Here is a 25,057-nt window from a genome sequence, read left to right as displayed (position 1 = left end):
GCCACATTAAAAGGTAATGAATTTTGACCTTCATTATAGGCCCGCTAAAAATATTCCGTGCAACACGCCGACCCCTTGAATGTCATGGTGTAGCCTAATTTGCACTCTGATAAAGATGGTTTCCTATGGCAAGGTCTGAGGGCTGAGAATAATTGCTCTCTGAGTCAGGGTGCATCCCATGCCCTATCTGGGCCTCAGTTGCTCATGAGAGCAGGGACAGGAGCAAGAATAAAACTCTCCATTGAGAGGGAGCATTCAGCCGCTAAGGCCAGTTAATCATGGCGGGAACGTCTCAAAGGAAATTTCATTCTCGATATCAGGCCTCTCCATTTTTATAGGTCAGATAGATAAAAGATCTGTCTTTACTTGTTTATTTTTTTTTCTCTTGGACATTATTGTTTAATTGCTCATCGCTAATATCAGTTTTAATGCTTTGCTACATTACTTATTGATGACTTAACTGTGCTACTTATATATGACTGTGTATAGATTAAAAGGGAATTGTTGCATGATAAGATCCTTGGAACCAGAAGAGGATATCAATCATAGATAAGGGGTAAATAACTGCTTTTGAAATACTTTTCTGTCCGTTCAGTCTGCCAGTACTGCCCTATGTAAATGCAAGGCTTGGGATACCATACATTCCTAGCTCACTGTGTGTGTGAGTGTGTGTGAGTGTGAGTGTGAGTGTGAGTGTGTGTGTGTGTGTGTGTGTGTGTGTGTGTGTGTGTGTGTGTGTGTGTGTCTGTGCCATCTAGTCATCTTACCTGTGAAATATCCATGCGGGCGTCACAACTTAATGGCTGAGTGGAAGTCAGGCTATTGGAACCAATGACAGTTGATATCATTCCTTTTCCATTGATCTTGCGAATCATGGTTCCATCAACAAAGTAGACTAATCCTTGCTTGTCCACTGCAATCCCTGTTGAAGGGGAAGGAGAGACAATGCATTAGCGCACAGCTCAGTATCAAAGAAACAGCAGTAACACTTTGTTGTCATAGATGTGATTACTCTGACAATATTATAAGCTTGACATTACATGTGATGACACTTTATGACAACATTCACCAGACTTTGACATGATGGAAGAGACCAGTCTTGTGATAAAGGCTGTTTATAACAATCAAATAGGCATATTATTACTGAACTACCTTCAAAGGGAGAGAATGAAATGCTGTATGTCATCTTGATACACCCATTCATTCCTTATTGGACAATATGCCTATACTGTAGCCTACAGTAGACAACAGTGAGTCTGAATCATGTTTGTTCAAAAAAAGTGAATTATGAACTAAAATCCTTCAAAGAGCAGCGGGACCAAGATGGTATTGAAACAGAGCTCCCATTAAGGAGTAACAGATTGCAACAGCAGTCTATTCGCTCTCTCATCACATTGTTATGGTGAACAGCCTGGCTCCATGGTGGAGTGAGTGACTACTTTTATCCCTGTCATCAGTCCCCTTTCCCCACAGAGATGTGTGCTGCATGATAATAATAGCCAATTAATTTAATCAAGTGTCTGGGTATTATTTGATGAGATTTGCAATGCAAGTTGGGAGTCTTTAGAGCTCACAAAGCAATGCAGATTCCAGATCACATGCTGCTGGCTGCCGCATTCCTCCAACACTCTCCAATCCCAATGAATGAGGCAGCTTTAATCGTCTTAGAGGAGCTTACATCCTTAAAACCAATTCTGAAATTTAAGTTTGAAAAGGTTCAAGGCAACAATTTGGCTAGTTGCAGCATGCATTGAGCAGCATCCTCTGTAATTGTGTTAATGGAAAAATATGACAAAATAGTCAACACAACAGAGTTGTGTCCCTTCTCTGCAAAAAAAATATGTGGTCAAAGTAAAATGTTAATAAAAAAGTATACTCTTTTGAGGTTTCAAAGGGTGTTACGAATTTAACGTTTTTAACACACTGACCATTGAAAAAAAATTCTATACGTTTGGTAAAAGACCAAAGCCATATTATGGCAAGAACAGCTCAAATAAGTAAAGAGAAAAGACAGTCCATCATTACTTTAAGGCATGAAGGTCAGTCAATCCAGAAAGTTTCTTCAAGTGCAGTCGCAAATACCATCAGACACTATGATGAAATTGGCTCTCATGAGGACTGCCACAGGAAAGGAAGACCCAGAGTTACCTCTGCTGCAGAGGATAAGTTCATTAGAGTTACTAGCCTCAGAAATTGCAGCCCAAATAAATGCTTCACAGAGTTCAAGTAACAGACACATCTCAACATCAACTGTTCAGAGAAGACTGCTTGAATCAGGCTTTCATGGTCGAATTGCTGCAAAGAAACCACTACTAAAGGAAACCAATAATAAGAAGAGACTTGCTTGGGCCAAGAAACATGAGCAATGGACATTAGACCGGTGTAAATCTGTACTTTGGTCTGATGAGTCCAAATTTGAGATTTTTGGTTCCAACTGCCGTGTCTTTGTGAAACACAGAGTAGGACAACGGATGATCTCCACATGTGTGGTTCCCACCGTGAAGCATGGAGGAGGAGGTGTGATGGTGCTTTGCTGGTGAAACTGTCTGTGATTTATTTATAATTCAAGACACACTTTACCAGCATGGCTACCAAAGCATTCTGCAGCAATACGCCATCCCATCTGGTTTGAGCTTAGTGGGACTATCATTTGTTTTTCAACAGGACAACGAACCCAACACACCTCCACGCTGTGTAAGGGCTATTTGACCAAGAAGGAGTGATGGAGTGCTGCATCAGATGACGTTCAGATGACGTTACTTAACGAGGCAAGTCAGTTAAGAACAAATTCTTATTTACAATGACGGCCTACCCCGGCCAAAACAATCACCCGACCTCAACCCAATTGAGATGATTTGGGATGAGTTGGACCACCGAGTGACAGAAAAGCAGCCAACAAGTGCTCAGCATATGTAGGAACTCCTTCAAGACTGTTGGAAAAACACTCCTCATGAAGCTGGTTGAGAGAATGTCGTGAGTGTGCAAAGCGGTCATCGAGGCAAAGGGTGGCTACTTTTAATAATATAACATATATTTTGATTAACATTTTTTGGGTTACTCCATGATTCCATGTGTTATTTCATAGGTTTAATTAGAAAAAGCCTTGAATAAGTAGGTGTCTCCACACTTTTGACTGGTACTGTATGTGTAGGTTTTCAACTAAGACCGTCAAAGTAGGCTTGGGAGCTGAAATGAACAGCTGTGACATACAACAGCCAAATACCTAGTCAGTTGTACAACTGAATGCATTCAACTGAAATGTGTCTTACACATTTAACCCAACTTCTCTAAATCAGAGAGGTGCAGGGAGCTGCTGTAATTTACATCTACATCTGTGGTGTCCAGGGAACAGTGGGTTAACTGCATTGCTTGGGGGTAGAATAACAGATTTTTCCTTGTCACCTCAGGGATTTGATCCACCAACCTTTCAGTTGCTGGCCCAATGCTCTAACCACTAGGATACCTGCCACCCCTACAATGGTTGTGCATTTCATGTCTATCAGGAATACACAATTATGAGGTACAGCACAGTAAATGGATTGCCTTGGCATGGAGAGCCTATAGAATGGACTTCTTTACTATGTTTGTGTGAACAACCTGACAAAACAATTCTGCCATCAATCCTTGTACCACTCAAGGTCAGGTTGAGATATCCGGTTTGAGTCAGGCACTTAGTAAGCCTGGTGGGTAGAACGACACATTCTTACCTGGTCATATCAGGGATTCAATCCTGCAACATTTTGGTTACTGGACCAACAGTCTAACCACTAGGCTACCTGCCCCCCCTACCACCCAAGGTCAGGTTGAGATATCCTGTTTGAGTCAGGCACTTAGTAAGCCTGGTGGGCCGAAGGGCATTATGTTGGCTGCTTCTCTGGGACTGGGACTAGCCTTGAACCTATTGGTTTTGTGTCCAGGTCCACACAGTGTTTACATCAGGGCTGGCCAGCCAACTCCTCCAGGGGCGCTGTCTGTCTGCTGCCAGTTATCTCTCATTTAGACTCCGGTCAGGGCTTGAGAAGCCAGGTGAGTGGACACACTCCTCTGACCAATCAATGATGAAACCAACAAATTAAAAGTAATTTCTTTCAACAGTGAAATAAGATGAAACTGAAATCCTACAGATGCTGTGTGTGTTTAGGCTTTCCTGGAAAATGTTAACAATCTATTTCAGCAGTCTGAACAAACTCCACAGTTGACAACATTATATCCTCAAATTTAAGGGCTCATTCTGTTTAAGACACAGAGATACTGCAGAGGATATTTTGAACTGATTGCCAGACATGTTTCCATGAATAATAGAACTCTAAATGCATAATTTAAGAATCCATATATTTCAACCAAAATACTCATGTTTGAACAACATTAGCTTCAATACTGCTTGTATAGAGACATACTGTACCTCATCATTGAGCTTAATTGCATGACATATCACCCTCATCATCTAGTTAATTATGCATGATGTGGTCCCGTCATACCCTTCATAGTGTACCAAATAACAGGTTGTCACTAGTTAACACAGCCACAAAGTCAAATTATGGCTAAACCCTGCCCATTTCAACAATTTCACTTCTTAACATTGGATTTTAAACCTAACCTTAACCACATTGGTAACCTTATGCCTAACCACAACCTTAAATTAATACCCAAAATATAATCTGACTTTAAGGCTGTGTCATCTAGCAGAAACCCAAATAACAGAGAGCGTACCGAAATAGAGAGCAGAGCAGAAACCCCCATGGTACATTTGAACTCATCTTAGTTTTATCTAATTAAAATTCCAAAATACAAAACAGCTTAATGTAAATGCAAGTATCTGTGACCTTGGGGGTGAAGCTGTTAATACGCTGGGAAACATGTTTACTTCAAATACAATTTTATTTGTCACATGCGCTGAATACAACGGGTGTAGTCTTTATTGTGAAATGCTTACTTGCGAGCTCTTCCCAACTATGCAGAGTTTTAAAATGAAAAATAGTAACACGAGTAACACAAAATACACAAGAATTGAGCTATATACATGGAGTACCAGTACCTGATCAATGTGCAGCTATATACAGTGAGTACCAGTACCAGATCAATGTGCAGGGGTACAAGGTAGTTAAGGTAGATATTTACATAAAGGCAGGGTAAAGTGAATAGGCATCAGGATAGATAATAATAAGAGTAGAATACAAAAGAGAGTAGCAGCAGCATATGAGGAGTGTAAAAGTGTGTGTGTATGTGTGCGTGAGTGTATGTGTGTTCGTTTGTATGTAATGCATGAGAATGTGTGTGGGTATTGTGTGAGAGTCTCAGTGTAGTGTGAGTGTGTATGTACAGTGCCATCAGAAAGTATTCACAACCCTTGAATTTTTCCACATTTTGTTGTGTTACAGTCTGAATTTAAGATTTTGTGTCACTGGCCTACACACAATACCCCACAATGTCAAAGTGGAATTACGTTTTTTTCCCCCGAAATCTTTACAAATGAATTAAAAATGAAATGCTGAATTGTCTTGAGTCAATAAGTATTCAACCCCTTTGTTATGGCAAGCCTAAATAAGTTCAGGAGAGGAAGGAAACTGCACAGGGATTTCACCATGAGGCCAACAGTGACTTTAAAACAGTTACAGAGTTTAATGGTTGTGATAGGAGAAAACAACATTGTAGTTACTCCACAGTACTAACCTAATTGACAGAGTCAAAAGAAGGAAGCCTGTACAGAATACAAATACTACCAGAACATGCAACCTGTTGGTAACAAGGCACTAAAGTAATACTGCAGAAAATTTGGAAAGATAATACCCTTTTGTCCTAAATACAAGTGTTTAGGGCAAATCTAATATAATCACTGAGTACCACTCTCCAAATGTTCAAGCATAGTGGTGGCTGCATCATGCTATGTGCATGCTTGTAATCATTAAGGACTGGGGAGTTTTTCAGGATAGAAAATAAACATAATGGAGCTAAGCATAGGCAAAATCCTAGAGGAAAACCTGGTTCAGTCTGCTTTACACCAGACACTGGGAAATCAATTCACCTTTCAGCAGGACAATAATCTAAAACAAATCTATACTGGAGTTGCTTACCAAGACAGTGAGTGACCAAGTTACAGTTCTGACATAAATCTACGGCAATACCTGGAAATGGGTGTCTAGCAATGATCAACAAACAATTTGAAAGAGTTTGAAGAATTTTGAAAATAATAATGGGCAAATGCTGCACAAACCAGGTGTGGAAATCTCTTAGAGACGTACCCAGAAAGACTTAAAAGCGCTTCTACAAAGTATTGACCCAGGGGTGTGAAAACTTAATTTTCAATACATTAGTAAAAATGTACAAACACATGTTTCACTTTGTCATTATGGGGTATTGTGTGGAGATGGGTGAGTAAAAATACATATTTAATCAATTTTGAATTCAGGCTGTAACACAACACAATGTGGAGTAAGTCAAGGGGTATGAATAATTTCAGAAGGCACTATTTAGCCTTGTGAGTGTGCATAGAGTCAGTGCAAGATAGGGTAAGTGCAGATAGAGTTTGGTAACCATTTAATGAACTATTTAGGAGTCTTATAGCTATTTACCAGTCTTATTGCTTGGGGGCAGAAGCTGTCTCGGAGCCTGTCGGTTCGAGGACTGATGCTCGCTTACTGTTTGCCGGATGGTAGCAGAATGAACAGTCTATGGCTTTGATGGCTGGAGACTTTGGCAATTTTTCAGGCCTTCCTCTGACACCGCCTGATATAAAGTTCCTCGATGGCAGGGAGCTCGGCCCCAGTGATGTTCTGTAGTGCTTTGTGGTCGAGGGTGCTGCATTTGCCATACCAAGTGGTGATGCAGCCAGTCAAGATGCTCTCAGTGGTGCAGCTGTAGAAATTTTTGAGGCCATGTTGACTACAGCTCCATCGATGTGGATGTGGGCATGCTCTCCCTTCTTTCTCCTGTAGTCCACGATCAGCTTCTTGGTCTTACTGATGTTGAGGGAGAGATTGTTGTCCTGGAACCACACTGCCAAGTCTCTGACCTCCTCCCTGTAGACTATCTCATCGCCATCAGTGATCGTCAGTAAACTTGATGATGTTGGAGTTGTGCATGGCCAAGCAGTCTTGGGTGAACAGAGAGTACAGGTGTCGTGGAAATTCATACTGAGACTTTGTCATTTTTTCAAACAATCATCTTTATTTAATGTTGATTAATTATTGTAATAATGAGACTAGTCAACCCCACAGTCTTGACTGTTGGGCAGAGTAGCCTAACCTTTACACAAATGCAGAGTTCTTTATATAGCTGACACTAAGAATGCTCAGTCATGGTTGGTTCCACCCCTCCCATGCAGAATAGGGCATCATAAGCAACTCTGAGTACATCATGTCGTTATCTGCACGGGGTTGTTGTCTTAACACCACCCTGGCTTAGGTTCACCGTTATAAGGATTATTTTGAGACAATGAGGGATTGTTCTACTCCTAAGCTATCTCTAGTAAAATACATTATTGTCAATGTAATGCAGTCTTTAACTCATTTGTCAGCTCATTCCATCTCTAGTGACCATACGCCCAGATTAGCTGCAGGGAACTAGAGTGTAGACCATAAAAACACAGACACTAGTAGGACAGAAATGTCTTACTATTAGTTAAATATTAATTGTTAACCATTAATATCATATAGATCAGGTAAAGATGTCATTTTTCTATCACACAGGAGTGGACTAAGCACACATGCTTGAGGGGCCCCCGTGTTGAGGGTGAGCGTGGTGGAAGTGGTTGGCTACCCTCACATGTTGGATATGAGGATTAGTTCCAGTTTTAGAGGCAGGAATACTAGAAATGCTGGGTTGGAGCAAATCTAAGCACTTCTTTTGATTTGTGTGATGCTGTTGATGGAAGTATTGACCACTACTACCTCAGGTCTTCTCCAGTGTCCACATATTGAGAGCAACTTTAGGATAACAGTAGGGGGAGAATTTTTACTGTGTCTAATATTTAAAAGCTCTCTTATACTCCAGGTATATTGTTTGTGGTAGTTGCATTGCTGTAGTGTTCGCACAATAACTTTTTTATATAGTCATAGTGAAATATATTCAAAGCATAATTTTAAATGCAAATATACGATTTCTATGGTAGAAAATATATATGGAACACTGACACTGTTACCTGATACCTATGCATATGAGAGGTCTAAAAGTAGGGCTAAATAGATTAATCATCCAGATATGATTAAGCCTTCTGTAAATTAATCATGTCTAGGTTACCTCATTGAATCCTTGACCCCCAAACATCGGCCTGGTGAGTTAAATCCACTGCTGAACGAGCGAGACCAAATAATTTATGGCACAGACAAAAAGAATGCTACTTCAGATGCCAGGAGTCCAAAGCTATTACCCTGGGTATCATGTAACATTTCAAAGCACACGCTTAGGTGGATGCCCTGGGGAAAAGGTGGGAAATAAAATGATGAATTGACCAGTCACCAGGTCTGACCCAGCGTTAATACCTCGGCCAATGTATTTAATAAAATAAAGAAGGTAAAACATTAATTTTGAGGAGAAGCTCTTGACCCTGATCTATCTCTGGTCCCTGCTGCTGGGGCAAAACGCAACATATCCAGGGCAGCCTAGCCTGGCCAGTGCTGGTTGGAGGAAGCTGCAATGTGTCTGCCTGGGATGCCTGGATGACTGGGTGCCTGGTGCCGCTCCCTAGCTTCCACAGCCAGTTGCTCCACATCAGAGAGACTGATATGTGGGTCCTGCCTGAGCGTACGTGTGTTCACAGATGACTGCTCCTGCCACTTTCATGCATGCTTCCTCATTAAAACAGCACTGGCAGCCTCCATGCCGTCTCGCACTGATAACGTGGAGTGTACACGTCCTATGCAATGATTGTACGGACAGCTCTTGTTCTCTCTGGAGAGGGCTTTCGTGTGTGGCAGCTTGATTCCTGCACCACACGGGAGGTCGATAATTGGACATATATGTTTGAGTTGAGAACTGCCACAAACGTGGTGGAAAATGCTTATGAATTTCTTTGAAATGCTGCCACATTGAAACAAAACCATGGGATCTGTGTATCTGGTATAGCTAACGCCCACCTTTGTTATTGAAAAATATTGAGATCCAGTGTGGGCTTTCAAAGGGTTTGGCATTCTTTTTGGGTGAATAAGGCTGGGGGCTAAAGTGACTGGAGTTCTGAGACTGGGAAGGGAGGTACAGTATATCACCTGAAACACTACTACTACCACTACTGCTATTGTACAATGGAATACAAGCAGGGAGTATTATTGATACCAATTTGTTTAGAGAACATTGTGGCCCACTTGAGGCAACGTGTTGCCAGATACTCTACGGAACCTAGTGGTTGACCTACTTCTGGGAGACCTTTTTATGGATAATCAAGAAGAAAAACACTTCTACATTTATTTCATGGCCAAGCACTCTCTCCAGCTTGAAAATACTTAATCAATGCTCAATGTGTTGCATTTATTTTTTGTTTGTAATCGGTTCGTCACCATATTTCCAGTCAATATGAATCCACTGAAAGTGAAGTAAATCCAATGTTTGTTTAACCACATCATAGCTGCTGCTTGATAGCTGCTGCTACTGTTAGAATCAGATACATTTCTAGCAGACACTACAGACCCTCTACACTGCATCTAAATGACATTGCATTAAGTAAACAAACAAGTAAACCAGGGATTTCAACAATTATCTTTAACACAGTGAAATCCTCCTGTAACAGTCAGTTAAATGCATTTATATCCGATATACAGTACATCTCTGGATATGATGGTATTGAGTACTTTGTTGTCTGCTACACTATTTTTGTGGTAAGAATTTATAGTGAGAAAACAACAACTCTCAGATTTCCGTGGGGTGAGGACCATCGACTGCTTTAAGGTCAAGAGTGTATTGATTGAAAATATATTTTAGAAGTGTGCAACTTAATTTTTGGTGGGCAAAACTTTCTAAAAGCTCATTTTTTTCTGAGTAGACTATTATGAAGCATGTGGACCTGGTGTCAGGTTATCAGACATTTGAATCAGTCTGCCAATGACCTTATCTTTCTTTAAAAGCATTTGTTCATCCTTAAGAGCCCTAGTCAATACAATTGTTGTAAAAATTCACTTATTCTGCCCTCTTCTTGCTAAGATGCATCAAGCAACAGGATATCACTGGCAGTGGCGTACTGCAGTTTCTTGCCATAACCCCCCCACCCGCAAGGTCTGAGCAATTCCACACATTTCACCATGGGGCAAATAGAAAAATGTGCAGTTTTCTAGCTAATATCATGCTTTTCTACACATTTTGCCATGATGTTGAGAACTTTTGTTTCTGTTTTAAAGCTCATTTCATGCAATGCTACACATACTGCCAAAGGGCAGGGAGAAACATGTGTATTTTATAGTTCATCTCATGCCATTCTACACATTTTGTAGAGGCTGAGAGAATTTAGCATTTTTAAAGATAATTTCCTGCCTGTGGGCCTCCCTGCCTTGCAGGGGTGTGTGTTACGCCAGGGATCATTGGATATGCATTATCTAATGGATAGACTTGAACTCGGTTTAAGAAGTAGCCAGTCTACATTACTGCTTATCCATGTTTAAGTTCCAACCACGACAGTCAGTCGCTACTGCATCCTTTTGTTCAGTCTATTGGTTTCCTGTCTGTTGGCTTACACTTTAACATGTTCTACCAATCAACACCCTCAGAACTTTACAGTTCCCTGGTTATATAACAACGGAATGAATATGTGTTCCCATGTTTACAATGACAACTACCACATTTACAATAACATCTCCTAACCTGTTGCTATTCATGGCATATCAAATTTTCAAATCAAATCAAATTGCACCAAATACAACAGGGAAATGCTTACTTAACCAACATGCAGTTTTAAGAACAATAAGTGTTAAGTAAAAAATACACATAAAAATAATTAAAGAGCAGTAGTAAAATAACAGTAGCGAGGCTATATTATTATTTAAGTAATTTGTATTTAACCTTTATTCATATAGACAAGTCAGTTAAGAACAAATTCTTATTTACAATGATGGCCTACACCTGCCAAACCCGGACGACGCTGGGCCAACTGGATTTGAGTGGCGCCTCTAGCACTGAGATGCAGTGCCTTAGACAGGTTGGTCGAGGTATTTGAGGTAATATGTACAGGGTAGGTAGAGTTAGCATGACTATGCATAGATAATAAACAGAGAGTAGTAGCAGTGTAAAAGAGGGGGGGGGGGGGGGGGGGGAATGCAAATAGTCTGGGTAGCCATTTGATTAGCTGTTCAGGAGTCTTATGGCTTGGGGGTAGAAGCTGTTAACAAGCTTTTTGGACCTAGACTCGGTGCTCCGGTACCGCTTGCCATCCTCTTTGTTTATTCCCTCTACTTTTACACCTAGGCTCAGTCTGGTTCCTTTGGAAACATCAACTCATAAAAGTTGCTTCACGATCACAATGTTTTAAAACCCTGGAGAAAGATTTGGCCTTGCACATATTTAAACCATATTCCAATCTCCTTACTTCAACTAAGAGGAAAAACATATGATATACACAAGACCAGCAGGCCATGCATATTACTAATACATGCATAAGAAAATTACATGAACCCATATACTAATTAGAAAACGTCTTTGTGTGTCACATTAACTTGGCAATGCAAGGCCTCTTTACCATTCAAAAATGAAATTAAAGGCATCTGCCTACATTATTCACACCCTCTCCTGTCAATCAGAAAGGCTGACAAGCTGATGAAGGAAGACTCACAATCTGTGTGACAATGACAGAGCATCAACTAAAGACCCGCCAACACACCTAATTGATTCACTGCTTGATTTAGCAAAAAGTGTGCCAATGTCATCTTTCATAATCTAGCTTCTCCCTCAGGCTGTCTTAAGGAGCTAAAAAAAAAATAACCCTTCACAAGTGCTGGGCTAAAGGTCAGGGTTATTTTAAAGCATTGTTCTAAAGAATAATAAGACATCATTACTGTGTGAGGTGCTCTGGCAAAGTGTGTTTATTATATCAAACTGCAAATAGACAGCACCTTTCCTCTGTATGCCAGATCTAACAACATCTAGTCCTAGTCACAACAATCCTGCCAAATATCATCACCAAAAGCATACAAATTACTAATCACAAAATCCACACATTAATACAACGTGTTTCTATTCAGGCCAAGTGGAACATTAGCTTGTACAGTACACAGTCGCTTGCAGGTGGAACAATGTAGTAGTTGCAGTTACCGTAACAACATGGGCATCTATTCACCAGGGGGAATGGATTGATCTCAATTTCGCTGTTGTTATGAGAGACAGACCAACTAATCCATCCCCATCTGGAGTGTCATCTCATCATGTCTGAGCCATTCATCAGCCTCACATGACTATATTAAAATAGACCCAGGTCTCCACATTAACGCTTGTCCTCTTGTCCAGGACAAGAAGAATAAATCACACAAATATCACAATATCAAACAATTACTCAGATCAGAATTTGATCAGAGAGGTCAACATTGGAATAATATTTAAATCTATTTCTCAAGTACCTAAATAAAAAAGCCTCCATGTCAAAGCGTAGGTGATATGCATATTGGCCTACAGCCTCATGTCCAAACAGATGCTGACATGAGGAAGAGGAAAATGCAGCCAAGCTTTAATGAGACTTTTAATTACATAAATATAGGCTAAACACCAGTCATATTTGACAAATATAATGAAGGATAAAGGCTTGATTCGGTCGACATACTGGCGGTACGGTTCATTCAGATCAAATGGTCAAAAGACCTGAGCGAAGGACAGTACCGCACACCGCTCATCACCTGACTTAAATCTGAGCGGAGGCGGTTTGAAATGATATAACCATTAACTTTATTGTCATTTTATGAGACATGTCTTACCTTGTTTCCAAGTAGCCTAGCCAAAAATACAACCATAGAAATGTTGAGAAAATTATTTTATAGGCACACCATTGAAAAAAAATAATTTTTCTCATGTTCTATTGTTTTTCAAATCAACATTATTTTATTTTCCAGCAGCCAAAGACATAATCTTAGTCATATTAGCAACCCATGTTAGTGGATGTATCTTTAGATCTCCCCTCTTTCTTAATTTCAAACAGATATTTGTCTCATGAAACTTCTTGCGTGTGCAGTGCACATTGTCGAGCTTATATGAAGAAATAAAACTGAATCAACATTTTAAGCTAAAAGGTCTGATCTGTTGCATCAGCCTCATTACTGTGTGTGGCATGGTTAGTAAAACACCTCTTTCTCAGACAAATAATAATCTGATGTTATTACTACCCCTGTTTTTGCACATTGCAATTGACCTGACAGTTTCCTTGATTTTGATTGTGCCTGTACAAATAGTTTTCACTGATTTAATCACACCCTTATATGTCCTCAAAGAATGATCAATAAAACAAATCTACTTTGATTATGACACATTGGGGAAGTGAAGATGATTGTATAACCAAAAAAAAAACAACCTAACACAATTTACTAAATGTAATACTGCCTGTTAATAGTATAGCCAGACGAGTTAAGAGTATAGTTGGCATAAAAACGCATAATCCAAAGCCTTTTCTCTTAGTGTCCTATTTATGCAACACAACGTAATTCAGCAGGATGCACAAAATGAGGATAAATCCAAGGCTGGCTGAGCTGACAGTGATGAACTGATGTTGTGGTTTCATGGTTCAGGGAGCTATTATAATTAATAGTTCTAATGTTTTATGTGCTTCTGGGGACACTGCAAAAACCGTGGGACTGAGGAGAGTGTCAATACAACATCAATATCAATGAAGGCCCAAACAGTAGTGCATGTATGGACTGCAGCTGCTTCAGAATGACTGCATCTGTATCTGTGACAGCCAGTAATACCCATTATTCCTGAAGGTTAATGCCACGCCGTGGAGTACCGCAGCCTCTCTTCCTCTCACCTACCTTTGCAGATCTGTAAGCCATGACACACTTAAATCCTGTTAGCAATACACTATTCTGCTCCCTCCCAGCCTGGGTGCCCTGATTTAGGAACAGTTTCATCACTCGTCATGGTTTTACAGTAACATCTTTATTTTGATTTGGCTGTCATCATTTACTCCCATGTGACAACAAAACACACACCAAAAAATAATAAACTGGCTGCATGGGACCGGGGACCGTGTCACATGTTGTTGAAACAGTCCTGTAAAGGCCTGTACGTTGAAGGGGAGTCATTCCCCCCCTTCAACAAGAAAGAGGATTTCAACACCCACCATCTCAGATTGGTCTGAAATTGTTTCTGATGTTTAGCTGCGGCTCAGAGTATTGTTTCTTTATCCTATGTAAAGTACTCCCAGTGAATTTGTTGACCCCCCCCCCCCTTTTCAGAGATATTTGTCATTTAATAAGGATCGGCCACATTTTTTCAATTTTCGCCTAAAATGACATACCCAAATTGCCTGAAGCAAGGATATGCATATTCTTGGTACCATTTGAAGGAAAACACTTTGAAGTTTGTGGAAATGTGAGAGGGATGTCGGAGAATATAACACATTAGATCTGGTCAAAGATAATACAAAGAAAAAAACAACCATTTATTTATATATATATTTTTTTACCATCATCTTTGAAATGCAAGAGAAAGGCCATAACGTATTATTCAAGCCCAGGTGCAATTTAGATTTTGGCCACTAGATGGCAGCAGGTTATGAGCAAAATTTCAGACTTATCCAATAAACCATTGCATTTCTGTTCTAAATTTTGTATCAAGACTACCCAAATGTGCCTAATTAGTTTATTAATAACTTGTGCACAGTTCAGAACTGTGCACTCTCCTCAAACAATAGCATGGTATTCTTTCACTGTAATAGCTACTGTAAATTGGACAGTGCAGTTATATTAACAATAATTTAAGCTTTCTGCCAATATCAGATATGTCTTTGTCCTGGGAAGTTTTCTTGTTACTTACAACCTCATGCTAATCGCATTAGCCTACGTTAGCTCAACCGTCCCACAGGCGAACCACCAATTCTGAACGAGTTTTAAATTGTTTGATTTATGTTCCATCCTACAGCCTAATATTACCAAGTTCTGACCAATAGATGGTGCTGTTCCAAGTTTATTTTTGAAAGAACAACGACCCCTATTTGAAACAGTGGCCAGGTAAATAAAACCAAAGCATGGGCATCATACGTTGTCCATAGACTACTTAAGGAAACCAATATGTCATTTTGTAATTTGGGTGAACTATAAATTTTACGTAAAAAATAAATCACCTAATAGTAGGAACAGCACCATCTAGTGGTCAGAACAGGTGGGTCTAATCGGGTAGTCTAATCGGGTGGGTCTAATCCTGAATGCTGATTGGTTAAAACCACACTCCAGCCAGTGTCTATTCCACAAATGACTACCAGCTAAATCTAGGATGTTAAAAAGCCTATTTACTCTGTTCCTTCTAACTGCGCAATCCACTGTCTCATTAGCCCATCCAAGCAATCTATAAACTTGATCTCCACTATAAAAAAGCATCAAGAGATTATCTCACATTTCTTTAGACTAAGATTTAGTTTTCAACAGTGGAGATTTGTATAAACCTTGCTGTCTGTCTCTCCGACATTTGCAACATTCTTTCAATATTCAAATTTGATCTCCTGCTGTCCCATAGTAATGAACGTGTCATGACGAGACAGACAGGCATTTCTCAGCCAGTCTAAATCATGAATCAGCTGGCATTTTTATGGATATATACAAAGAAATGTAAATTGAAAAAAGGTCAAATGAAATGAAGTGCAGATAATTTTGAGTCTGTCCAGCTTCAGTTTGAAGTGATTGTGTTAGCGGTTTTGTTAGCTAGTTCCTCTGAACACCAGTGTCCTGACGAGTGAGCACATTTTCTATGCCAGGTGAAATCGCGCCTCATTAGCTCATTGTTAAGGATGTATCCAAATAAATGTCACTGAAAACAGCTTAAACAAATGCAAATGTAGCTACTTTACTGTTATTCTGGCTGCACTTTTTGATGTGACTGTAAATTAGCCGTATTTGGCTAGCTAGCAAGCGAGGGATAAGAATGTTGCCAGCCAGTTTGGCAAAGGAACATTTTGAACAAGCAACTGGGTCGCACCCATAGATACAGAACAACAAGACTGAACGACTGGGTCGCGTTAGAGCGAACAACCAGCCAGCTCGGGTAGCAACCCTAGATTTATGTCGGGACTATATCTTGTGGAAGCATGAAATAGTATGAATAAATTAATCAAAAGAATATTTTAAATGAAAATATGCCAATCATTATTTGAATATGTTGGCAGCCCACTGTATAAAAGTGATAATCCCCTCAAAGCCAATGTGTTTGACGGAACAATTGGCATGATTTGCCGGCCCTCAAATTCGTGTCGGGCCTAACAACCCCAGTGCCAATATATCCTCCAAACGCTGGCTTCTCAGGCATTATCACTTAATTATACAGTACCAGTCAAAAGTTTGGAAACACCTACTCATTCAAGGGTTGTAGAATAATAGTGAAAACATCAGAACTATTAAATAACACATATGGAGTCAAGTAGTAACCAAAAAAGTGTTTTATATTTTATATTCAAAGTAGCCACCCTTGCCTTGATGACAACTTTGCAAACACTTGGCACTCTCTCAACCAGCTTCATGAGGTAGTCACCTGGAATGCTTTCCCAACAGTCTTGAAGGAGTTCCCACATATGCTGAGCACTTGCTGGCTGCTTTTCCTTCACTCTGCGGTCCAACTCATCCCAAACCATCGCAATTGGGTTGTGGTCGGGTGATTATGGAGGCCAGGTAATCTGATGCAGCACTCAATCACTCTCCTTCTTGGTCAAATAGCTCTTACACAGCCTGGAGGTGTGTTTTGGGTCATTGTCCTGTTGAAAAACAAATGACAGTCCCACTAAGCGCAAAACAGATGGGATGGTGTATCGCTATAGAATGTTGTGGAGGCCATGGAGGTTAAATGTGCTTTGAATTCTAAACAAATCACTGACAGTGTCACCAGCAAAGCACCCTCACACCTCTTCCTCCATGCTTCACAGTGGGAACCACACATGCAGAGATCATCCGTTCACCGACTCTGTGTCTCACAGAGACACGGCGGTTGGATATAAAAATCTCAAATTTGGACAAGACCAAAAGGACAGATTTACAATGGTCTAATGTCCATTGCTCGTGTTTCTTGTCCAAGCAAGTCTCTTCTTATTGGTGTCCTTTAGTAGTGGTTTCTTTGCAGCAATTCGACCATGAAGGCCTGATTCAAGCAGTCTCTTCTGAACAGTTGATGTGTCTGTTACTTATTTGCATTTATTTGGGCTGCAATCTGAGGTGCAGATAACTCTGTGTCTTCCTTTCCTGTAGCAGTCCTCATGAGAGCCAGTTTCACCATAGTGCTTGATGGTTTTTGCGACTGTACTTGAAGAAACGTTAAAAGTTGTTGAAATTTTCCGCAACGACTGAACTTCATGTCTTAAAGTAATGATGGACTGTTGTATCTCTTTGTATCTGCTTTGAACTGTTCTTGCTATAATATGGACTTGGTATTTTACCAAATAGGGCTATCTTCTGTATACCACCCCTACCATGTCACAACACAACTGATTGGCTCAAATGCATTACGAAGGAAAGAAATTCCACAAAATAACTTTGAACATGGCACACTTGTTAATTGAAATGCATTCCTGGTGACTACCTCATGAAGCTGGTTGAGAAAATGCCAAGCGTGTGCAAAGCTGTCATCAAAACAAAGGGTGGCTACTTTGAAAAATCTCAAATATATTTAGATTTGTTTAACACTTGTTTTGGTTACTATCTGATTCCATATGTGTTATTTCATAGTGGATGTCTTCACTATTATTCTACAATGTAGAAAATAGTAAAAATAAAGAAAAGCCCATGTATGAGTAGGTGTGTCCAAACTTTTGACTGGTTCTGTACAACAGGTGGGTCTAATCTTGAATGCGGATTGGTTAAAACTGCATTCCAGCTGGTGTCTAAGTTACCACCAGCTAAATATTTGATGTTAAAATGCATATTTACTCTGTTCCACCTGACTGCACAATCCACTGTCTCATCAGCCCAGCCAAGCAATTTATAAACTTGATCTCCACTATAAAAAGCAGCTACACATTGTCTCACATTTCTTTTAGACTAACATTTAGTTTTCAACAGCGGAGATTTGAAAAACCTTGCTGTCTGTCTCTGTCACGCCCTGATCGGTTTCATCTGTCCCTGTCATTGCCTCCACCCCCTCCAGGTGTCGCTTATTTTCCTCAGTGTATTATCCCTGTGTTTCCTGTCTCTTTGTGCCAGTTCATCTTGTATGTTTAGTAAAGTCAACCAGTGTGTTTTTCCCCATACTTCTTTTCTATTCTCATTTGCTAGTCTTCCCGGTTCTGACCACTGCCTGACTCTGGACTACTTTCCTGCCTTCCTGATCATCCTGCCTGCCCTGACCTTGAATCTGCCTGCCCTTCGGTACCTATTGGATTCTGAACTGGTTTTGACCTTTTGCCTGTACACAACCCTTTGCCTGTTCTCTTGTCTACCCCTTTTTGGATTAATAAACATTGTAAGACTCCAACCATCTGGGTCTCGCCTTGTGCATTGATAGTCTCTCCGAAATCATGAATCAGCTGGCATTATTTTTATGGATACATACAAAGAAATATCAATTGAAAAAAGGTAAAACAAAATAAAGTGCAGCTAGTTTGCAGTCTTTCCATCTTCAGTTTGAAGTGATTGAGTTAGCTGTGTTGTTGGCTAGCTCCTCTGAACAAAAGTGTTCAACAGTGAAGAGGAAACTCCAGGATGCAGTTGACAGTGCCTCTGTCAAGTGTCTGTTCTTTTGCCCATCTTAATCTTTTCTTTTTATTGGCCAGTCTGAGATATGGCTTTTTCTTTGCAACTCTGCCTAGAAGGCCAGCATCCCGGGGTCGCCTCTTCACTGTTGACGTTGAGACTGGTGTTTTGCGGGTACTATTTAATGAAGCTGCCAGTTGAGGACTTGTGAGGTGTCTGTTTCTCAAACTAGACACTCTAATGTACTTGTCCTCTTGTTCAGTTGTGCACTGGGGCCTCCCACTCCTCTTTCTATTTTGGTTAGAGCCATTTTGCGCTGTTCTGTGAAGGGAGTAGTACACAGCGTTGTACAAGATCTTTGGTTTCTGGGCAATTTCTCGCATGGAATAGCCTTCATTTCTCAGAACAAGAATAGACTGATGAGTTTCAGAAGAAAGTCCTTTGTTTCTGGCCATTCCGAGCCTGTAATCAAACCCACAGATGCTGATGCTCCAAAGACTAATCTAGTCTAAAGAAGGCCAGTTTTATTGCTTCTTTAATCAGGACAACAGTTTTCAGCTGTGCTAACATAATTGCAAAAGGGTTTTCTAATGATCAATTAGCCTTTTAAAATGATAAACTTGGATTAGCTAACACAACGTGCCATTGGAACACAGGAGTGATGGTTGCTGATAATGGGCCTCTGTATGCCTATGTAGATATTCCATTAAAAAAACTGCCAGCTACAATAGTCATTTACAACATTAACAATGTCTACACTGTATTTTTGATCAATTTGATGTTATTTTAATGGACAAAAAAAATGCTTTTCTTTAAAAAACAAGGACATTTCTAAGTGGCCCCAAACTTTTGTACGGTAGTGTAGGACCATAAATAAATTATATGTAGAATTTATTTTAAAAATGTAGTTCCCCATGATAGGACAATAAATAAATTAGGTGTATCATTTATTTTTAAATGCTGTTCCACCATGATAGGATAATAAATAAGATGTATAATTCATTATAAAATGTATATCCCTCATCTGCACAGAATTGAAAGCTCTCTCACGACACCTGTTCACAGACATACATTGGTTCTGGGATATGCAACCATTTCCTTTCTCACTCATTTAATGCCACACTTTCCTAAACACCAAAAAACACACACCATCCATCTCAATACATCCACACATACCCACATACTGTGCCTTCTGTCTGCTGTTTTTATCTCCACCATGTTGAATTAGTGCTTTTGTGTTCCAATTAGTTATATTTAAAGATAGATAGAAAAGCTATATGTTTTGTTGTATTATTACAATCCATACCAAGGCTAGTATTGTGTGCTTCATTTTTAGAATAGCCATGGAGTAGTCTTTTTGTCAATTGGTTATCAATATACATTTTATTGACTACGAGAGCTACGCGTTTCCCTTTCAATCTATTTTCCTTGAAAATTGGATACAGAACTTTGCGCCGTTCTGCAATTTCCTTCGGGAACTGGTCATTTATGCCTATTTTCATGCCAACAAGTCTTTTACCCAGGCTTTTAACCAATATTGTATCTTTAAAGAAAGCAAATTTGGCAAAGATTGGGCGTTCATACCTCTGCCCTCTCTGTCCGAAGCGGTGTACACTTCTGAGTTGGATTTTGTCAATAGCTTTGTGTGGGATCTGAAGCGCTGTAAGGAGGAACTCTAACTACATACAGGTATTCAGGAACCTCTCCTTCTTTGTCTTGGATACATGTAAGTACCAGATTCTCTCTTATGGATTTAGTCTGTATGTCAAGTAAGGCTTCTCTCAGAACAATGTTCTCCTTTTAAAGTCCATTAACTTGTTTGTGTCTTTCTCCAATGTCACAGATATTTCATCACTCATCTCGAGGCTTGCCTTCAACTCTTTTATATCCTTACTGACTAGTTCAAGTTTTCCCAGTTTGTCATTTATTGATTTTAATAGATCGGTTTCGACCTTTACCATTTCCGGTGGTGAAAAGATTAAATCGTCTGTGTCTGTAGAAGAGTCACGTTTTCGTTTTGAGATAGGTTCCCCTGTCTTATTCTCCGTCATGTTTGGGTGTTGCTGTTTTTGTAATATTTGTCAATACATTTCTCTAGTCTTATAATTTGTTTTGTTATCCAGATTGAAGGTTATTACCCACCAGATTGTGAAGTACTAATATTAGGTCTAACTTACCGATTTTGAATATTACATTTTTATCTTGAGGTGATCTACATTGCTGTGTTCAGTCCGCCATCTTGCCATCCCATTCCTCGTGTCTTACTCATTATTAGAAAAAAGCTTTGTCCAAATCAGATATTAGGTACTATTTTTATTGAATATTTATATGGGGCCTATACATTAAAATGACCAATTTGGGTAAAAATCAATTAGCTTAATTTCTCAGAGATATATTTCAACAAAATAATGTGGCCGGAATGCTAATCTTATCTGGTTCTAACTATATAAATGATTCAAGAACAATCTGAGATGGTGGGTGTCATGGCTCGCTGAAATGACATTGAACAAACCAGGGGTGAGTCAGTTATTGGGACTGTGTGTGATGCAGGGACTGTGTGTTATCACCTGATAATGTAGGAATGGGCAATACATTTGTCTCAAGGGCCACATCGGGATTTAAAAATTCAGTAAAGGGCCACAAAGATTTTTTGGGGGAACAATTTGTTCGTCAAAAGCAATTTGTGGGCTAGAAAAAGGGCAGTTATTTGAAAATGTAGAGGTCCATTATAATTTCTACATACTTTTTTATCTAGTTTTAGATGTTCAAGAATGGCCTGGAGTGTATTTTTTACCCAAAATAATATTCCCCCCCCATTTATTTTATTATTATTATAATTGTAGATTTTTTTACTCAAACCTCCCCCGGATACATACCGCAAGCACATTCAATTTGGTCCGTGGGGCCGTATGTTGCCCACCCCTGTGATAAGGGCATTACTCTGGTGCCTACGGGGCCTGGGATCCCTGGTATTGTGTATTGGAGGAGCAGCAAAATTCATTTCCATTGCTGCCATACTGTACTGTGTGGTCTAACTAAGCTCCACCCAGCCCAGACGATAAGGCTGAGGGAGAGATTGAGGGAGAAAGGGAGGGGGAGAGAGGATGGGCGGGCACATAGCTGGAATTAATAGCGTCTCATCACTGGAGCCAAAAAATCATGCCCGGGCTGAAGCCAGTCTAAATGATGTGCCCACATTGCTCTGAGCCTAATTTGGCTCTTACACATGTTCACTGTAGAGAGGAGACTGCAGACAGGAATTTCAACCCCGACAAAAAGGAGAGACACTCTGTTTGAACTTCAAAGCCGCCGCTGTTTGAGAACAGAAAATGAATGGGATCATCATTGGTGGACAAACCAATTTCAAGGACTTTCCATTGACAAGACAGAAGCACATTGAACCTCTGCTAATATCTGTCAATATTCAGACCCTGAATCATAATACTTATCAGGTTCAGAAAAGGGCTGGTTGCTGAATGCATATACAGTGCCTTCAGAAAGTATTCATAGCCCTAGACTTATTCCACATTTTACAGCCTGAATTCAAAATGGATATAAAAAAGTGTATCTCGCTCATATACACAATTCCCCTTAATGAGAAAGTGAAAACATGTTTTTAGAAATGTTAGCAAATTTATTGAAAAAGAAATAGAGAAATATTTAATTTACGTAAGTAAGTCACCCCCCTGAGTCCAATCATATTAGAATCACCTTCGGCAGTGATTACAGCTGTGAGTCTTTCTGGGTAAGTCTCTAAGAGCTTTGTGCACCTGGATTGTACAATATTAGCACATTGTTCTTTTTTTAATTCTTAAAGCTTTGTCAAGTTTTTTGTAGATCATTGCTAGACAGCTATGTTAAAGTCTTGCCGCAGATTTTAATGCCGATTTAAGGCCAAACTGTAACTAGGCCACTCAGGAACATTCTACGTGTATATTTGGCCTTGTGTTTTAAATTATTGTCCTGTTGAAAGGTGAACTTGACTCCAAGTGTCTGTTGGAAAGCAGACTGAATCAGGTTTTCCTCTAGGATTTTGCCTGTCCTTAGCTCTATTCCATTTATTTTTATCCTTCAAAAACTCCCTAGTCTTTGCCGATGACCAGTATACCCATAACATGATGCAGCCACCACCATGCTTGTAAATATGAATAATGGTACTCGGTGATGTGTTTTGTTGGATTTTCCCTAAGCATAATGCTTTGTATTCAGGAAATAAAGTAAATTTCTTTGCCACATTTCTTCACAGTTTTACTTTACTGCCTCATTGCAAACAGGATGCATGTTTTGGAATATTTTGATTCTGGTACAGGCTTCCTTCTTGTCACTGTCATTTAGGTTAGTACTGTGGAGAAACTACAATGTTGTTGATACATCCTAAGTTTTCTCCTATCACAGTCATTAAACTCTGTAACTGTTTTAAAGTCACCATTGGCCTCATGGTGCAATCCCTGAGCGGTTTCCTTCATCTCCGTCAACTGAGTTAGGAAGGACGAGTTAGGAAGGACGCCGGCATCTTTTACTAAGGGATGTTCAATGTCTGCTTTTTAAAAACGTTTACCTATCTACCAATAGGTGCCATTCTTTCTGAGGCATTGGAAAACCGACCTGGTCTTTGTGGTTGAATCTGTTTGAAATTCACTGCTCGACTGAGGGACCTTAGAAATAATTTTATGTGTATGGTACAGAGATGAGGTACTCATTCAAAAATCATGTTAAACACTATTATTGCACACAGAGTGAGCCATGCAATAAAGAGGTTGAATACTTATTGACTGAAGACATTTCAGCTTTTCATTTGTAATAATTTGTAAAAAAGAAAAAATATATAATTCAACTTTTACATTATGGGGTATTGTGTGTAGGCCAGTGACACAAAGTCTGTAACACAACAAAATGTGGAAAAAGTCAAGGGGTGTGAATATTTTCTGAAAGCACTGTAAATAGCTGTGTCCTTTTAAATCTCACACTTCACAAAATACAATAGATTGAGCAAAATTTCAAATTGAAAGCAATAAGGTAGCCCCGATTTTCTTTTAGGATTATAGACTAATTGCTATATTAAGGTAATGATGATGCTGTACCTCTGGGGTTGTTGAGGGAGGCCTCGGTGGCTTTGCCCCTGTCGCCACAGTGGCCCTGGTCGAAGGGGGTGCACTGGTCCCCCGTCCCTGCCACCACCTCCATGTTCTTGGCCAGGTCCTTCGGCTCCGTGAGGGTCCTGAGTCTGTAGACCCTCCTGCTGCTGGTGTCAGACAGGTAAAGAAGCTCCCTTACTGGGTCCATGGCCAGGTAGTACTTATGGGCTGGGCTGGTGCTGAAAAGAACAGACTTGTGAGCAAAATGTTTCCCAGTCACTTAGGTCTAAAGTACCAAAAACATGAACAATGTACTGTTTGTATGAAATACACATATACAGTACTGAGCAATCTTCAAAGAGCTGGCTTTTATCACTAAACACCAATTCAGTTGCCTCCGACAGTCTTTCATATTAAATGGTTGCTCAAGAGGAACCACGTCATCAGCTCCGACATTAAAATCTCGCTGACGTGAAACAAACATCTGCCAACCACAGACAGACTCCATCTTTTCATCAGAAGTTATTATTAAAATCCTTACAGTGCTAATTCTGACAGCTGTATCACCTTTACAGTTGATTCACTGCAACTGAAAGGGGACTGAAATCCTGACAAAATGATGGAGGCAACCTAAGTGCCTGTGTAATATGAGCCCTGACAGAGTGTAAGAGCTATGTGTGATGGCGTGCTTCCTTGTGAACTCTCTGTAAATATTAAGCTATGATTATAGATGCTGATTCGGAGAGGAACATTACTCATCTCAGGCTTTAGCTGAAAGTGCCATCCCATACAAGCAAGCAGTGAAGAAAAAAGCACAGCTAGTTCAGTGATTTTTTTTTACAGGCTTTGATTGAGAAATAATCAATTGCGAACATGACAGCTGCTTGAAAAGATGAATCATATCTCTGGGAGAGATGAGAGCCTGTTCGTTCGGGGGAGAGAGTATGAGAAGCCTATCCCAACACAACAGTGTTACACTGGCCTTCAGCGGGGCGCTCTCCCATCTAAACACACATGAAAGGCTGGGGCTTGTCTATGATAAGAGGCACCCTTTAAAGACCTCGCCTCGTTTGTATTTTTCTCCAAAGTATTTCTCTCCATTTCTGATCCCTGCTACTTTTAAATCCAGGTCAATACACTTCCATATTGACTGACTCTCCTCGCTTCTAATCCTGTATTCTGTAACCAAATGAGAACGTC

At 40.0% G+C, this 25,057-nt stretch overlaps 1 protein-coding gene across 1 annotated transcript in view; it reads right to left on the bottom strand.

Annotated features, from left to right (window-relative positions):
- tenm1 (teneurin transmembrane protein 1) overlaps positions 1-25,057 on the bottom strand; it is a 136,385-nt gene that overhangs the window by 25,378 nt on the left and 85,950 nt on the right. The window contains exons 21-22 of the mRNA XM_090191371.1: positions 23,864-24,096; positions 768-922 (exon numbers count right to left, since the gene is read on the bottom strand). Coding sequence (XP_090047497.1) covers positions 768-922; positions 23,864-24,096 — 388 coding nt within the window. The remainder of the gene's footprint in view (positions 1-767; positions 923-23,863; positions 24,097-25,057) is intronic.

Source organism: Oncorhynchus mykiss, chromosome 12 (genome assembly GCF_057628025.1).
Source record: "Oncorhynchus mykiss isolate SJ-2025 chromosome 12, ASM5762802v1, whole genome shotgun sequence".
In the NCBI taxonomy this organism is placed as follows: domain Eukaryota; kingdom Metazoa; phylum Chordata; class Actinopteri; order Salmoniformes; family Salmonidae; genus Oncorhynchus; species Oncorhynchus mykiss.
The sequence above is the reverse complement of the archived record's forward strand: the minus strand, read 5'-3'. Positions and strand labels throughout refer to the sequence as shown.